The following is an 18,890-nucleotide window of genomic DNA, read 5'->3' as shown; positions in this document are numbered from 1 at the left end:
CTGATTGTAAAATATGTTTGGAAATTCAAATGATTTAGAATACCCAAAGAGATTTTAAAAAAGAAAAATCAATGCTGTATGAATTATTTGAAGATTTACTACAATGTTGAGATAATAAAAATACAGTACTGAAATACAAATATTGATTAAAGAGTAGATAGATTATGGAGAGAGACAGACAGCCCAGACATAGACTTACAAATTTTTGATCAATTGATATTTGGCAAAAGAACCAAGGCAAGTCAATGGAAAAGGAAAGTCTTTTCAATAAGTGGTATTGGAATAATCGGACATTAATGTAGAAATACCGAAAATTAACCCTTCAAATCATATGCAAGAATTTACACAAAATGTATCATAGACTAAGTGTAAAAGCTACAACTGTAAATTTCCTTGAAGAAAACATAGGGAAAAAAAATCTTTGTGACTTTGGAGTAGGCAAAGATTTCTTGAGCAGGTCAGAAAAGCACAAACAACTAAAGAAAAAAACAAACTGGATTTAAAAAATTTTCTTAGAAATACAGTATTTAGGAAATAAAAAGATAAGCCACAGATTGGGAGAAAATATTCACTCTACATGTTTCTCAGAAAGGACTCCCATCCAGAACATATAAAGAACTTTTATAACTCAGTAAGAATATAAACAACTCAAAAATGAACAAAAGATTTTAAAAATACACAGTAAAAGATGGTAAACAAATGAAGTAATTGTAATCAGGGATATGTAAATTAAAATCACAATAAAATACCAGTACACAGTCATTAGAATGGCTAGAATTAAAGGCTGATAATGTCAACTATCGGCAAGGATGTGGAGCAACTAGAAATCTCATACATTTCTTGTGGGAATATAAAATGATACAGCCACTTTGGAAGGTAACTTGACAATTTCATTAAAATTTTAAAATGCATCTGCCATACTACCTGAAGCCCTGGTGGGTTAGTGGTTAAGAGCTCAGCTGCTAACAAAGAAGTCAGCAGTTCAAATCCACCATCTGCTCCTTGGAAACACTGTGTCCTGTAGGGTCCTTATGAGCCGGAATCAACTCAGTGGCAATGGATTTGGTTTGGTTTTACCACACTACCTAACCATCACACTCCTAGGTATTTACCTAGGAGAAATGAAATCCTAGATCCACACAAAAGATTTGTACATGACTGTTCATAGCAGCTTTATTTCTCTCTCTGAGGATTTCATCTTAAGAATAAATAAAGAAAATGTTCAGGTCTGTCATGCATAAACTCATTTAATGTATTACAATGTAGTCATGACAAGGCATACAAGCAAGACCTCAAGACATGCATTTAGCACTGGGAAATCAAAACTGACAATTATAATGGTAGTTTAAACGTTAAGGAGTCCAAATTTGTAGGCTATAGGCTTTTACCTTTAATGAGTGGTTTTGGAAAGGAGACTTAACCACCCCTACAACTCGGAGGAGGTCCCTCGTAGGTAGGGTCCAAGTTCGGTTGAGAGCTGTATCTTAGCCGGTTCTTAGTCTTCAGACACAGAGTCAGAGACCATTTGTTTTGATATTCTCCAACAATGAGCAGAAATCCACAGGCTTATATACCATGTATGCTGTCATGTTTAACTATAATTGGTATGCTTTATTGCCAATTAAGGGCATTAATGTATGACATTTATGTTTTTCTAATTTATAGAGATTTGAATTATTGCCAATTAGTGCATGAAATATTTATGTTCTTGTTTACAACACATCTTTCAAGGCCAAGTTAATTAAAAATGATGGGTATTGTTTAGTGAAATATTTATGTTTTGCTAATTTATAGAGATTTGATTAGTGTTCTATTGCATTATCACAGAGTGCAGGTGCACAGGCCAATTTAGGGAAGTTATTTACGACAGACTTTATCTATTCCTGATGTTGGAACAACTTTCTAATGACTTACAGTTAATGGCTAAAGAGTAATATAGACATATACATGTTTCATTTCCAAGTTAAGAAATTCTGTATTTTTAACTTCACATTATAAGTGACTTATACATAGGTGTTTAAAAGCATTATAAAAACACCCTAACAGTGTAAAAAGCATTATAGAAGCATACGTAGTAGTGATTTATGTGATCTGAGAGTATTTTTAAAAAGTATATATACAATTTCAATAGCCAAAAAGTTGGTGGAAAAAAAAAAAAAGCAAACGTCCATCAACAAGTGACTGATGAATGAAATGGACTTTCCATGGAGTGGAATACTATTCAGTAATAAAAAGAAATAAACTGCTAATGCCTACTAATACTGAAAACCTTATGCTGAGGGAAAGAAATTAGACACAAAAGAGTACATGCTATATGATTCATTTTATATAAAATACAAATTAATTTATAGTGTTCCCCAGGACCAGGGCCAGAGGGAATGATGAACTTGAAAGAGTAATGAAGAACCTTTTTGGGTTCATGGAATTGCTCTATATCTTGATTGTGGTGTTGGTTTCATGGGTATATACATGTGTAATGGTAAGAATTCATTCATTTTTGTTGAAGTTTACTATATGTAAATTATTCCTCAATGAAGTTGATAAGGAAAAAATGACAGCACATTTGAAATCAACTCTACCCCTCTTCTGAAGCTTGGTCAGTAGGCTGGTGTCTTTAGTCGTCATTCCAGTTTGTATGTGGTGAAATGGCTTTGAAAACTATTAGAGTGGTATCAGTTGAAGGGTTGCCACTAGTAGGATCTTGGGAAGCTTGGAGAACTTGTTGAGGGTAACACAATAGGACCATTCCCCAACTCACCTCCACAAGGAGTAATGAGAGTAAAATCCAACCTTGTTCTCCACTCAGACCATGGACATGTTTGAGATTCAGCATTGGCTGTTTTCCCCTCCACCATTTGAAAAACACACATACAGTGTTGTGATTCACAATGAATTCAAAGAAATCTTTTGCAACTGTCATGAGATGCAGAGCCTGGAAATATGAAATATAAGAATCGTTTTTCATGTAGCATTATAGATTGTGTCTTTAAATGTAGTCTTCTTAATTATATGCACACTTTTGCTTCTGAAACACCCATGGCATCTTCCTGGCAGGGTGTACTGGTGTCCAGGGACAGGGCTGCCCAGGAGACTTTCCCACGTCATCAGAACTGGGTAGCTATTTACAATCTGGTGAGCTATGTAAAAGAGTTTGAAATGGTGGAGACAATATGCAGATCTTTGAGTTGTACTTATACTCCCTAAATTTCCTCTGAGTTTGAGAGTCAAATGAACTCCCGGATTGAATTTAAACTAAAAAAAACAAAACAAAAATAAAAACCCTGTCTTTTTGGGTCCTGTGGAGCAGTGTCTGGCTCGTTATCTTATATTTCACTCCTTTAAATGTGCGCTCAACTCCACAGGTGCAACACCTAGAGGTTCTAAGATCCACATGCAGGTTGTTCAAGATCAGGCAGAAGGGAAACTTTAGCTAAATAAACTTAGCGAGTTGGGACAAAACCACCAAGTTTCTTCTGAATTTATTTTGAAACAATAAATCACTATTTTTTCTTTCAAACACTCAGCCAAGGTTTTCTTGAGATGTGGCCTCAGTTTGCTTAAATAAAACAGGCCAGTGTGATAGAAGGTCAGCCAAAAAGAGGAAGACCCTCAACAAGACGGATTGTCACAGTGGCTGCAACAATGGGCTCAAGCATAACAATGATTATAAGGATGGTGTGGGCAGTGTTTTGTTCCATTGCATGTGGGGTTGCTACATACAAGTCAGAACCGACTTGATGGAGCCTAACAACAATGCGATAACAGTTGTGTAAAATATGATTTAAAAATATGACACAAATGAACAGATAGATAGTGTCCAGGTCTCCCATCTATCTGACACCAAGAAGGCATTACACTTGCAAGAGACTCATTAGGGGAAATTCCTACAATGGAAAAGGGAGGGAGCCCATGGAGGTATAAGAGCTGTCGGACTGAGATGCAGGTTGACCTCAGGTGAAGGAGGGAGTGAAAGAAGGTTACTGGATGGAATTGTCTTACTTTAGTTCTGAGATAGTTCATCAAACCCACTGGGGAGACCTTAAAGACACCTATCTGAGGAGTCCTGCACTTTCCTAGAGTGGGCCTCCTTAGTGCCCCTGCCATGTTCAGTCTTCAGCTGACAGTCCATGGAGGCCACCACACAGCTGGTCATTTTCATTCCCTGCAGCTGGGAACCGAGAGACTTCAACTGCCACAGCAATATGGATGATAAACAGAGAGATGAGAGATAGAGCAGGATTGGAAAGTACAGATACGTAAATTTACATGGTTATGGGACATTTGTGAGTTTTCCCTTTGCACTTTTATATTTCCTAAAAGTTCTGCACTTCAGCATGTCTGCTTTTAAGCAGAAGTGGTTTGATATTTTGTCAGGTCTCTTTCTTTAAAAAAAAAACCCTCCCTAATTTCAGAAATATGCACTGATTTAGGGGTGTGTGTGTGTGTGTGCGCGCACATGTGTGTCTGTGCTTGAGAGACAGAGGGAGAAAGAGTGGCATCTTGCTTGGACCAATTTACATCAGGCTTTCTGATTCTTTTACCCTTCTCCAGTTCCTTCTCTTCCCATAAAAAAAAAAAAAACACTACGAAACTTCTTTTCAAAGAAGGAAGCAAGTCTGTTTCAAACCTTTTATCCACATTCCTTTACCTAACAAAGCTTATTAGCCACTGAATGTTTTTTACATTAAAAAGCAGGAACTAATCCATATCATCAAATTCTGTGTTCTAAACTCTCTGAAGAGACACAGTGGGATTATCTGGGGGACCAGTCACAGATTAGGACCTTGTAAAATTCAGAGGGAAGTTATCGTGCTCTGAGGGACTCATAACTAAAATGTGCTAGTCTATAAAAAAGTTAATTCCATTGTATGGCCCTTTTGGCTATAGAAGCCAGTGTGACAAAGGTGCACCGTGAAGGTGCATGTGGACCAAGAACCTGTGAGCAGAGAAGCCATTGTTTGCCCTCTTTCTGTCCCCTCTTGCTCATCAACAAAGTCTGTTAGCAATGAGGCAGCCTGCTTGAGGGCTGTTGACGCCTGAGCTACTTTGAGGAATGAACCTCTCCCAAAGCCAAAAACCTTGCTTCAGTTTTCGATAACGTTTTTGAGCTCTACACATAAGTGGATAGCAAAAGCGTAGAGACAGTTCTTATAGCCACCCCTGCTCACAGGGTCATACGAAGTCGCAGGAAGCCTCTTCCTCCAGCCATGTCTCTTCTCTTCAGCACCCTCTATTGAGAAAATGTAGCATGGAGCTCATTTTAAAGAAGAAATGCTTAAAGTAATTGTTTTTTACAGTAACCCAACAGAACGGAGTAGAGCTGCCCGTAGGGTTTCCAAAGATTGCCTGGTAGGCTTGAACTGCAGCCTTTTGGTTAATAGCTGAGCTCTTAACCACTGTGCTACCAGGGCTCCGTTATAGAGGATATATTAAAGGCTGCATTTGGAGATGAGGGGCAATAAGTTGATAACTAACAGAGTTAGCAAAGAGACTGACACACAGTAAATGCTTAGTGATTGAAAGGGTTGGTATTATACTTTTTATTCAGAAAAACTGAAGAAATCTGCATTGATTAACTAAAGCCAAAACCAAACTCGTTGCCATTGAGTCAACTCCAACTCATAGTTACCCTACAGAACAGAGTAGAATTGCCCCCATAGGATTTCCAAGGAGTGGCCGGTGGATTCGAACTGCCAACCTTTTGGTTAGCACCTGAGCTCGTAACCACTACGTCAACAGGGCTCCCTAGGTTGATTAATTAATTTTTAATCTTAACATCTATTTTGCAAATTATTATTATGTAAACTAGTTCTAATCCGTGTTTATTCTTCCCCCCTCTAGGTTTTATACAATATATTAATTGCTTTCACAAGGATGCATAAATTCGAAGACATAGAACCTGTCGACATTCTGGCTGGATGTGCTCGATTCATTATTGTGGGGCTCGGGGGAGTATTTTTTGGCATCGTTTTTGGCTTCATTTCTGCGTTTATCACACGCTTCACTCAGAATATATCCGCCATCGAGCCCTTGATCGTCTTCATGTTCAGTTATTTGTCCTACTTGGCTGCGGAAACACTCTACCTCTCTGGCATCCTGGCGTGAGTAGCAACCCAGGGTCAACTCTCAGAGTCACAGAAGAAAATTCCCAGCCATAGTATGCGAACCAGGCATCTGGAGAAAGCATGACTCCTGAAGCTAATCCTCAAAGGGGTTGCAGGATTCAGGACTTTTAAACTTTTGAAAACTCTGCTTCCGGGTCTTTGCCTAACAAATGTCCTCTCCCATATTTGCCTTGGCCCTCCCCATCGTTTGCCTGAGGAGAGCCCAGTAATTATCAGGTCAATTCAGAATGCTCAGAAAAGCTGATGCTGAGAAGAGCTGGGCAAAATCCAAGGTTAAAATTTCCTCTCGGTAGTTATTTTCTTCCTTAAAAAATTAATTATCGTTTTTTTAAAGGAAGCATGCCTTGAGGGAGCGTGACTCCTGGGCTCGGCCTTCCGTTATTTCCCTCAAATCACCTGATGGTACCATCACTCTGCGGTGTGGAAAGAAACTAGGAAGATGGAATAAGATTAGAAATGTAGATTTCTTTTTCCTGATGAAAGTATTCTTAATTATTTGTCTTTGCGTAAATGTTGGAACTAGGCCTCTCAACTAGCATATTATATCTGTCCGTGTTCTTTTCTCTCTGATGGTATCCTCAGACCCAGCTACTCAGGGAGAAAGATTTAATTTAATTTAAATGCCTATTTTAACTACATCTAATAGTGTAAACTCCAAGCATCCATCATCTTCCCAGCTTAAAACTGACCAAAACTGCCGAGACCACCACAGCGCTTTCTTTGCTACCCAAATTGCTAAGTGGCTGCCAAACAGAAACATTCTGAATAAAACATCCCTCATAGAGTGATTGTAAGAAATATTGTGCAGTTGAAGAAAACAAGGGCCTGAATTATTCTTTCTAGAGAACTGAAAGGGTTTATTTCGTTTAAGGCAAAGGAAGCAGAAAGGAAAAGATGGGACTGACGAAGCGGAAAGGAATGGTAGAAACCGTTCTGCTTCCGAGGTGCCTGCGTGAACTCTCTGCCATTTTATCGTGAAAAAGCCGTACCACGCAGCCTTCCCCGGCACACTGTGTCTTGCGGAAACGCCGCGGGGAGGAAAGTCAGCAGCCAGAGAAGGGGATGGAGGAGGCGTTCCTTCTGGACTAACAGAGCTTGTGTATCCGTGGCATTGACTGTAGGGAGGGATTCCAACAGAGTGGGAAAACCTGCTTCTCTCTAAGAAGCTGTTTCTTTTGCAGAATCACAGCCTGTGCGGTGACGATGAAAAAGTACGTGGAAGAAAACGTGTCCCAAACGTCCTACACGACCATCAAGTATTTCATGAAGATGCTGAGCAGTGTCAGCGAGACCCTGATCTTCATCTTCATGGGCGTGTCCACTGTTGGCAAGAACCACGAGTGGAACTGGGCCTTCGTCTGCTTCACCCTGGCCTTCTGTCTGATCTGGCGAGCCATCAGTAAGACACATCAGGGGCCCTCAAGCCTCTCCTGCCCTTTTTGGTTTTTTCTTATTCATCCCTTCAATATTGAAAAAAAGGAAGTAGCAAACTGGTGCTAACTGGTTTTACTGGTTAGGGGAGTCCAGGCATCCTGTAGCCACCAGGAATGCTTTCTGTTTGCTCAATCAGCTCACAGTAATTGGTGGTTGATAAGATTCTGCACTGAGTTGGCTGGAGCAAAGGAGTATTTTTTTTTTTTTTAATTGGGAGAAAAGTTTCACATCAACACATTTAAATATAGCTTGGTAATTTTATCCTTTTACTCTTCACTTCTTTGCCAGTTTATACCCTCTTGCACCTTAAATCGCATACAGATTATAAACTGCTGGCACTTACAATTTCGTTACAGGAGAAATGAGATCTCACAAGTCGTATTTTATGTCAGGCAAGTGCCGTTACAAACTATTTTCCTAAATAGTCCAGGTAGTTTTATTTGAGGGTTGAGTGTTTGTGTGTGTGTGTGTAATGTATAGAAAACAAGACAAGGAAGCGAATCTTCATTTTAAAAAGTGCTTAGCATTCACAGGGGAACTGCAAGGCAGCTCTGTAACTAGAGTCAGCCCTATAAAGTAAGCCTCATTTAAAAAAAAAAGAGGTGTCTTGAGTAGTGGCTGTTGATCTTCTTTGTACATTTACGTTTTAGGAGCTAAAGAAGAACATTGAGTACTGACCTATAATACGCATGCTGCCTTTTGACTAGAAGTCAGTATATCTTAAAATGACTTTGACCAATATTTGAAGCTTTAAACACAGTGCTGCTGGAGCCATCAAAACAAGTACTTGAAGAGAAATTAGGAGAAATGGCTGAGCATCTATCTTGAATGTATCAATCAGGGTCTAAGAAAAGATAACAAGAATGCAGAAATATTAAAATATTCGTGAAAGTAACTCTAAATATTTTTGCCTTTTGGGTCCCCAGGAGAGAAAAGGAAAAAGGAAACTAAAATGCAAGTTTATAATTTCAATTCAAGTCCTGGCACTGTTACTAGCTAGCGATTTGACCTTGGACAAGACATTTAACTACTCATAATCTTCCTCAACCACAAAATGATGGGTCTGAACAAGACAAATTTCCTAGGTCCCTTTCAGTTCCAATATTCTGTGCATCTACAGGGAAGCAGAGTTAATGCAAAGGGAAGTAATACTACATACAGCTTAAGCTCAGCCAACAAGAATAGGAACCATCTAAACGGACAAAAACCAAAACCAAAACCAAACCCATTGCCTTCAAGTCAACTCTGACTCAGAACAATGGAGCCTTGGTGGCACATGGTTAAGAGTTCGGCTGCTAACCAAAAAGGTTGGCAGTTCGAATCTACCAGCTGCTCCTTGGAAACCCTATGGGGCAGTTCTACTCTGCCCTATGGGGTTGCTATGAGGAACCATCTAGGAGATGACTAATAGTGTGGATACCTCAACATTGCTGACCCTTCGGACTATCAGTCCAACCCCTTCGTTATATAGCTGAGGGAACTGGAAGTGACAAAACAGTCATCAGTGTGGCTGGCTGAGCCCACATCACAGTGACTGTCAGAATCTGGTTCTCTGACTCCCAACCTGATTCATTACAGCTAGTAATAGCTCACACTTAGAAAGCATACAGTATATGTTGTTGTTGTTATTGTTAGTTGCCATTGAGTCAATTCCAAGTCATCATGACCCCATGTGTGCAGAGTAGAACTGTTCCATAGGGTTTTCTTGGCTGTGACCTATCAAAAATAGATCACTAGGCCTGTCTTCCAAGGCACCTCTGGGTGGGTTTGAACCATCAAACTTTTGGCTAGTAGTCGAGAGCTTAACTGTGCCTGCCAGGGACTACGCTCATAAACAGAAGATGTTCTGTATGGATAAGTGTATTTAATCCCAATGTGTGCCTTTTGAGGCTAATGCTTTTCTTGTCTCCATTGAGCAGATGAAGAAACTGAGGGCAGGGAAAAATTAAGAACCTTGTCCAAAGTCTTATAACTAAAACTTAGAGAAGCCAGGACAAACAAAACAAAACGAATAATTTTAAACTTTTTTGTCTTTCGTATCAATGTGCCAATTGTCAAAGGCATTGTGAAGACTTGTGAGTCTGTGTAATTGGAAGTCACATGAAGCTACTGAGAGTGGAGAATGGAAGGTCAGTGTGGCTAAAAAACACCCCTACATTTTGAGCAACCCCCCACTCACTTTCTAGGGCTTAAGGAACTCACTTTTGAGCCCTTGCCAACTTCCTTTCTTGTTTGCGTTGAACCTCAAGAAGGAACGAACCAGCATAAAAGATATTCTCTCTCTACAGAAACCCCAGCCACTGAGCAGGCTCTTCTCACATTTCAAATTAGTGACCTCTTTTGGTTACCTGGGACTTGACGGCACTGGGTTGGGTTTTGGTTACCTGGAGCCCTAGTGGCCAGTGGTTAAGAATTACTGCTGCTAACCAAAAGTTTGGCAGTTCGAATCCACCAGCCACTCTTTGGAAACTCTTTGGGGCAGTTCTACTCTGTCCTATAGGGTCACTATGAGTCGGAACTGACTTGGCGGCAATGGATTTTTGGATTTCTTGGTTATCCAATGAGAATATGAGACTATAAGGATGTTTTTATCCCCCAAATAATATCCATGCTTTAACTAGTTTTGAAAGGTAAAGCAAAAATTAAAAATCTAAATTGGAAAATATATACCATTTTTGACATCAAAAAGTATCAAGACTTTATTATTTTACACGCATACACACATACTCACACACAGCCACACACAATGCTAGGAAGACTTTAAACTTGAAGTACGACTATCTCACAACCAGCTGTAAGGTGAAAGACTTGTGAGCTGTTCTATTTGGGATCTACAGTCATGGGTGTGTGAGTAACCTAGAGGGAACCTAGAGCGCGTTGTTTGAAGGGCATGTGAACACCACCTTGGTTCAGTAGTACTCTGTTTCTGCTCACGTCTGGCCCCTCATCTAACACGTCTTTCCCCCTTCTTTCTAGGCGTCTTCTCTCTCTTCTATGTCAGTAACCAGTTTCGGACTTTCCCCTTCTCCATCAAGGACCAGTGCATAATTTTCTACAGTGGTGTCCGAGGAGCTGGGAGTTTTTCACTTGCATTTTTGCTTCCTCTGTCTCTTTTTCCAAGGAAGAAAATGTTCGTCACTGCTACTCTAGTAGTCATATATTTTACAGTATTTATTCAGGTTAGTAGACTTCTTTTGTACTTAAACTAAGTAGATTCTTTCAGGAATAGATATTCAATTTGTATAATACAAAAAAAAAAAAGGCACTTTATCTGATTTTTAGGCATGTACTCAACATCAAAACAAAATTCCCAAATATTTCTAGATCTCTAAAATGTGTTGCCTTTCAATCTGTAAAACATATTAAAATATTACTGAGTAACAGGTGAGTGACAGCAACTCGACTATGCATTTCTGAAAATGAGGTTCCAGGTAATGTTAGATAGCATGAATTTTAGTTTTAGCTGGAGTTAGCTCTCACCTAACTAAAATAACAAAGGCTATTTTAAGGAATAAGATGAAATTCCTGTTTTAAAATACAGAAAATAAAATCTATTTTTATTGCAGAACCAAAAAGAATCAATTAAGAACTAAATTAGTTAACATTGGAACTTTTACTTATACAGAAAAAGCTGGTACAAACACCCACACACACATAAAAATTGGAGGTCTTAATAGTTTTGCTGGTAGATTTGCCGTCTACAGTGACAATCTCCACCACAACAAAACCCTTTTTTGAATTTTATTTCTTTTAATGTGCTTTAGATGAAGGTTTACAGAGCAAACTAGTTTCTCATTAAATAAGTAATATGCATGTTGTTTTGTGACATTGGTTGCCAACCCCACAACTTGTCAACACCCTCCCCTTCTCAACCTCGAGTTCCCCATTTCCATCCAACCAGCATTCCTGTCCCCTCCTGCCTTCTTGCCTTGCCCCTGGGCTGGTGTGCCCATTTAGTCTCAAATTTATGGTTGAGCTACTTGTATTATTGTTTGTTTTATGGGTCTGTCTAATCTTTGGCTGATAAAACCCTTTATTTTTTATTTGCAATCTAGGGAATCACAATTGGCCCTCTGGTCAGGTACTTGGATGTTAAAAAGACCAATAAAAAAGAATCTATCAATGAAGAGCTTCATATCCGTGTAAGTTAATCTCTTTGGCATAATTAATGAATTAAAAAAAAGTTCCCTATCTGTCTGCTCTGGGGAATAATCTAGAGTTTTGATGAGATGTGTGTTTGTGTCCTAGACTTACAGGTTCCGTCCTCCCCAGCTCTACCAAGAGTGACTGCTAGTTTCCTATTGCTGCTGTTAGAAATTACCACAAATTTAGTGGATTGAAACAACACAAATTTATTATCTAAAAGTTCTGGAGATCAGATGTCCAAAATGGGTCTCATTGGGCTAAAATCAAGGTGTCAAGAGGGCTGCGTTCCTTTCTGAAAGCTCTAGGGAAGAATCTGTTTTCTTGCCTTTTCCAGCTTCTAGAGGTTGCCTGCATTCCTTGGCTTATGGGCCCCTTCCATCTTCAAAGCCAGCAACGTCCGGTCCAGCCTTTCTCACATCGTATCACTGTGACATTGACAGTTCTGCCTCCCTCTTCCACATTTAAGGGCCCTTTTGATTATGAAATGGACTTGACGGTAATGGGTTTTTATGATTACACTGGATCCACTGAATATTCTAGGATATGCTCCCTATATTAAATTCACCTAATTATCAGCTCTAATGCCATCTGCTCCCTTAATTCTTCTTTGCCATATAACCTAAAATATTCACAGGTTCTGGGGATTAGGATGTGGACGTATTTGGGAGTTCAGTCTTTTTTCTGCCAACCACAGTCTGCACGCTGGCCACCAAAGATTCATATCTGTCCCAGGTACAAAATACATTCATTCTATGCTAACATCATCAAAAGTCTCAACGCATTGCAGCATCAACTCAAAGCCCAAAATCTCATCTAAATCTTATCAACCCAAAATCCCAAATCTCATCATCTAAAGCAGCTAAATTAGGCATGGGTGAGGCTCTGTGCATAGTCCATCCAGCGGCAAAATTCCTCTGTATTTACGAACCTGTGAACCTCAAGAAACAAGGTATCTGTTCCCAAAATACCATGGTGGGGCAGGCATAGGATAGCAGTCACAGGCATTGCCTTTCAAAACAACAGGAAAAATGAAAGTAAAAAAGGAATGAAGGGTCCCGAGAACTTTCAAAATCCACCTGGGCAAACTCTATTTGGCTTCAAGTCCTGGGATACTCCTCTGTGGTTCTTTGCTCACCTTCTACCCTCTCAGTTCCACCTTTTAAGAAGTCATACTTTTTTCATGAAAAGCAGCAAGTGTTTGCAGCTGAGTAGTTTTACCAGCCTGTTTCTCGCCTGCCAGAATTTGGGGGTTCTCACAGCCTTCTTTCATCTCTCTGTCCCTTTCGGTGTAGTTGGTGTTGATTCTGTCACAGGTCATTCAGACAAGCAGAATAGGCAGGGGATAGTTATTAAGAGATTTATTGCAAAGAATTGGCTAACATGATTGTGAAGGCTGAGTACACCCTGGGAAGGGCCAGCTAGAACTCTTGGGCATGAGCTAAAGTCCTGCCCACAGGCAGGTTTCTTCTTCCTGGGGAAGCCTCAGCTATGCACTTAAGGCCTTTCAACTGATTAAATTAGACCCACCCGATTACCAAGGGTAAGTTCATTTACTTAAAAACAGCTGGTTATGGGCTTTAATCACATCTACAAAATACCTTCACAGCAACACTTAGATTTGTGTTCAAAAAACTAGGCAAATTGACACCTCAAAAGACTATCATGTTCAAAGTTACCCTAACCTGTTGTCATTGAGTGGATTTTCACTTGTAGCAACCCTATTGTGACCCTATATGACACAGTAGAACTGCCCCATAGGGTTTCCAGGAGTGGCTGGTGGATTGGAACTGCCAACCTTTTGGTTAGCAGCCGAGCTCATAACCACCGTGCCACCAGGTTCTAAAAGCATTGTTTCAATGGCATATGGGGTCCTCTGCTCTTCCGAGCTTTTAATAGAGAAGGAGTAAGGATTACTGTTGCTTTTGCAGACATGGTCTAATGGCAGTTTTTGGTGAAAACATCCCACTCTGGAAAGATGAAAATAAACTTAAGCATGATTTCTACTTGTTGGTTTAAGTTCAACACATTTGAAAAGATGCCGTCTTGTGTAAAACCAAAAACCAAACTCATTGCTGTTGAGTCGATTCCAACTCACAGTGAACCTATAGGACAGAGTAGAACTGTCCCACAGGGTTTCAAAGGCTATAATCCTTATGGAAACAGGCTGCCATATCTTTTTCTCGCTGAGCAACTGGTGGGTTTGAACCAGGGGTTCAAACTGGTTCATTCTGGTTCAAACCACTCTGAGAATTGGCCTTTCCACCCCCAGACATACTGAATGAGAATCTACATTTTAACAAGATCCCCAGGTGATTCTTACATATAATAAATTTTGAGAATCACTGTTCTATTAATGGTTCTCAGAATTGGTCCCTAACCAGCAGCATTAGCATCACCTGGAAACTTGTTAAAAATGGGGATTCTCAGTAGGGGCTGGAAACTGGACAAACCGATTCAAAGCTCTAGTTTGAACCACTGATCTTTTAGTTAGCAGCCAAATACTTAATCACTGCACCACCAGGCCTCCTCCCATTCTGTATAGCTCCAAGAAATAGAAATGAGAACCAATGTGTGGAAGATATAGGAGAGAGCTTAGCCCAATAAATGAAGAGCATTCTAATAATATTTTCTTGCATCCAATGGTGAAATGCATGTGTTCCACCAGTGACTGGGGACTCTTGGCAGAGTGGCTGTGCAAGAGAGTAAAACCTTGGGGAGATGATTGGACTAGATAATTTTCAAATTTCTTCCATATCTGAGAGTTCACAGTCCTAACGCCGGAGACACTGATGAAGGCTTCCAATATTAGCCCTGAGTTTGAAGGCCAAAGTTCCCTGTGGAAATAAAGTAATTTAAATTCCAGGAAACACAAACCAAATTTTTTCAAAGTCATTTAAAAATATTAAATATACGAGGATAAAGAGTGTTTTAAAAAAGTATAATGTTTATCTTGATTCTAGACTTTTGTCACTGTCTTTATCTTCTCTGATTCATTATTTTGAGAAATTAGATAACATACCTAAGACAATAGAACCTGGATGTTTCATTTCTTTCTCATTTATTCTTTTTCTCAAAAAAAGCTATAATTAGTTATTGGTAGAAGATATAGAATCAATTAACTATTTAAGAATTAATTTAGTATTTTATTTTGCAAAATTCAGAATCCAATATAGACTTTAGTATCTATAAATTTAAATTATTTGGAGATGAACTCATAATCACTTTGAACAGATTTTGCTTTTTCCTAAATTTTTATAAACTACTTTGGATAAAACAGATATAATATTGGCTTGGATAGTGAAATATAATTACCTAGACCAAATGATTAGATTAAAAATGGGGTATACAGATAAGCTTTGTTATTATTACAATAGAATATCTGTAGAATTATATTTTTAAAAACCAGTAAGTTGAATACTGTCCTGTTCTTTTCTTCTGCAATGTAATTAAAAGTAACAGTTAATTATTAGGCTTTGCATTGATGTGATTTCAGTAATGAGAAATTTCCTAGATCATTCTAGTAAAATATTACACAAAGCAAGGGCCAGGTACCCTGTTTTCGTCGAAAATGGTGTGCATTATCAAGAAACTCATCTATAGAGTCTCTGAATCATGAAATTAAGTTGAATTCCTATGAAAGACGTTGTATAGCCCAGCTACATGAACCAACTGATAGAAAAGAGGATATGCTCCAGGATATTAAAGCCGCCTTTGTTTTCTGAAATGTATTCACTTTCCTTCCATGTCTTTCAGAATTAACATTTCACCAGCAGTCATTTTCTTGTGTTTGGTTTGGCAGCTGATGGATCATCTGAAAGCTGGAATTGAAGATGTGTGTGGGCAATGGAGTCACTATCAAGTGAGAGACAAGTAAGGAAGCCAAGGATTCCATGGCCTGGGGAAGAATATTTGTGGCATGGAGGACCTCCGAAGGTTACACTGGAGCTGGGCATAACACTAGGAAGAATCTGGGGGAACTGGATCGAGAAGCTAAATGGCCTGGAAGCTAAGCTCTAGGATGAGCCATTGGAGGTCCTGGGAATGCCTAGCCTGGGAAACAAAGAGCTCTCAGGTAGAGGAAGCGTAGACTTGCTCTAGGTGGCTTCAGAGAGAAGAAGTAGTACCTCTGATGGATGGAAATAGAACATTCAGATTTAAGTTTAAAACATGGAAAAGCCTTCCAACAATAAGAGCAGCTCAGCCATGGAATGAATAGTATCTTCATTATCTGGCTCTGAGGAGGGTCTCATTGAAGATGACAAAGGCGAGAGTTTTGCAGTTTTACTGAGGTTGGAGAATGTAGCCGTTAGCAGCAGTCCAGTTAGCCAAGTGGGGGATGTTTCCTGTCAAGGAGCTGCCTCCTTGTCTTCCAGCCCCAAACGTGGATGTTGGTAATGCCAAGAGGGACCAGGGTTTCAAAGAGTAGCTGTTGTGGGATGGTGGCTCATACAAGAAAAACTGAGAGCTTCATGGTGGGTTCTTTTTATGGGGTGGAAAGAAGAATAGTTTTAGCAGTCCTCATTGTGCTAAAGTAGAATTTAAATTATAGGAATATGCATGGATCTAGATTTTAGGTCATGAATTTTTAAGCCCACATCCTACAGCTCTCCCTATGAAAAATCATTTAATATTTTTTTCATTTAGCCAAATCTATACCTTGGGTACCTTACCAGGCACTAAGGCAGTTATAAGACACACTCCTTGCCCTCAAGCCCTCACAATATAGCAGATGGGCAGTGGGGTTAAAAGAGAAAGAAAGAGAAAGATACTGACGAATGATCATGAGCAGCACGGCAAATGATATAATGAAAGTAAACGTACAGAATTATAACAGTACGGAAACGGGGGGGATGACTTTTGAAAATAAATCAAGAGTCCTCTAGGCAAACGGTTGGTACAAATGGTTAGCTAGCTCCGCTGGTAACCAAAAGGTTGGCAGCTCAATGGCAACGCTAAACTCACACCTAATTACGCTGAATGTAAACGGACTAAATGCGCCAATAAAGAGACAGAGAGTGGCGGAATGGGTTAAAAAAACGCAATCCGTCTATATGCTGCCTACAAGAGACATACCTCAGACTTAAACAGATAAACAAATTAAAACTCAAAGGATGGAAAAAAATATATTAAGGAAAAGGTTGACAGTTCAAGTACACCCAGAGGAACCTTGGTAGAAAGGGCTCGCGACCTACTTCCAAAAAATCAGCCATTGAAAACCCTGTGGAGCACAGTTCTCTTTGGACGCACATGGGGTCGCTCTGAGTCAGAACTGACTCCACAGCTCCTGGGCACTGGTTCTCCAGGCAAAGAGGAAAGTATTTCAGGCTGCGGCAGCTGCGCATTTAAATGTCAGAGGCAGAGAAGAGCGTGATTTGGAGACAGGCAGAGAGGGTGGTGTGGTGAGACCATCTCAGACAGACAGACAAGCTTCTACGGTGCCGTGCGAAGGAGCTCTATACAGCCTCTCATACTATAATGCTTTTTTTGAGCTTTAAACTCACATCAAAAGGTTTTGGAATAGGGGAGTGACTTGGCTTTTGGAAAGCAAGCCACAGCAGTGATATGGAGGATGGATTACAAAGAGATATTAGTGGGAGGGAGACCTGTAAGAGGGGTTTTCACAATAGATGTCGGAATGAAAAACTAAACAAAAGACAACCGTTTTTTAAACATAAGGTAAACTCTACGTGCCGTGCTAGCTGTTTCATAGATTGCCCGCTGCGGTAGCATAGATCATACCACATAATCTCTTTGACACCTGCCCCCCCCCCGCCAAGGAAAACCAAACCCACTGCCGTCGAGTCAATTCCGACTCCTGGCAATCCTATAGGACAGAGTAGAACTGCCCCATAGGATTTCCAAGGAGCAGCCAGTGGATTTGAACTGCCAACCTTTCGGTTAATAGTCAAACACTTAACCACTGCACCACCAGGACTCCGTAATCTGTCTGGCAGTCCTGTATAATAACAGCTACTATGCCCATTTTAAAGATGAGGAAATCAATCCAAGGGGCCTGTTCTAAAGCGGAACCTTGATTTGAATTCAGGTCTGACTCTAAAATCTCTTTTCCTTTAAATGGACCCCAGAGCTCTCATACCACGAGGACCAGAAGCTAGCAGAAGGGGTCCTGAGGTGAATGTGAGATACCCATGGTGACTGGCAGGCTATGAGCTTGGGGAGCGGGCGTCGAGGAACGGGGAAATAAGGGTGGCTCTCAGATTTCCAGATGGGGAGCCGAGGCAGAAAAGATGCCATGATTAAAAATATAAATTATGACTTAGTGTTTAGAGATTAAGCAATAGATTCCATTTAAGGTATTTCAAGCATACACTCAGACAACTTTTGAGAATTTAGTCTGAAGTTCTTGTTTGTGAGTAGCCGGTAACTGAATCTGTAGGCTTGGGTGAGTCCCTACAAGGGTGTGACGCATGGAAGCTGACTACGGACAGGAATCTGAAAGTTCTTTCACCTAGGGAGCAGGTAACAGAGAGGAAGGGCAGGAGACTGAGAAGGATTGGCCAAAGAAGGCTGGAAGGGAAGGCGAGTGGGTCAAAGTGTGGAGGGCATGAGGAAATGAACCAGGGCATCAGGAGATGCAAAGTGGCAAGTAACATGAGAGCAACAGTAACTGATGAACGTGAATCTTATAAAATCAGTTGCCATTGAGTCGGTTTTGATTCATGATGACCCCAACTGTACTCCATAGGATTTCTAATGGTTGATTTTTTGGCAGTAGATTGCCAGGCCTTTCTTCCAAGGCACTTGAGTGGACTTAAACCTTCAAACATCTGAGCTCATTAACCATTTACACCACCTGACAAAAAACCCATTGCCATCGAGTTCATTCCGACTTATAGCAACCCTGTATAGGACAGGGTAGAACTTCCCCATAGGGTTTCCAAGGCTGTAATCTTTACTGAAGCAGACTGTGACATCTTTCTCTTGTGGAGCAGCTGGTGGGTTTGAACCACCCACCTTTTGGTTAGCAGCCAAGTGCTTAACCACTGCACCACCAGGGCTACTTGGCACCACCTGGGCACTCCCTTTATAGAGGGCAAAGTGAGCTCAGGGAGAGGAGTATCAGGGAAGTGAAGGTTAGGATGCTGATGACAGCAGGTTGAGGAATAAACAGCAACACTGGCATCTTATGAAGAGGTGGGGACTTCACTGATAATGAGTCCAACT

At 40.3% G+C, this 18,890-nt stretch overlaps 1 protein-coding gene across 4 annotated transcripts in view; it reads left to right on the top strand.

Moving 5' to 3' along the window:
- SLC9A4 (solute carrier family 9 member A4) overlaps positions 1–18,890 on the top strand; it is a 77,288-nt gene that overhangs the window by 31,749 nt on the left and 26,649 nt on the right. For all 4 annotated transcript variants that reach the window (XM_049857015.1, XM_049857014.1, XM_049857016.1 and 1 more), the window contains 5 exons: positions 5,842–6,101; positions 7,307–7,524; positions 10,536–10,738; positions 11,615–11,701; positions 15,505–15,575. In XM_049857015.1, coding sequence (XP_049712972.1) covers positions 5,842–6,101; positions 7,307–7,524; positions 10,536–10,738; positions 11,615–11,701; positions 15,505–15,575 — 839 coding nt within the window. The remainder of the gene's footprint in view (positions 1–5,841; positions 6,102–7,306; positions 7,525–10,535; positions 10,739–11,614; positions 11,702–15,504; positions 15,576–18,890) is intronic.

The sequence above is a fragment of the Elephas maximus genome, chromosome 17 (genome assembly GCF_024166365.1).
Source record: "Elephas maximus indicus isolate mEleMax1 chromosome 17, mEleMax1 primary haplotype, whole genome shotgun sequence".
NCBI lineage: Eukaryota > Metazoa > Chordata > Mammalia > Proboscidea > Elephantidae > Elephas > Elephas maximus.
Note: the sequence above shows the minus strand (reverse complement) of the source record. Positions and strands in the feature narration are given on the sequence as shown.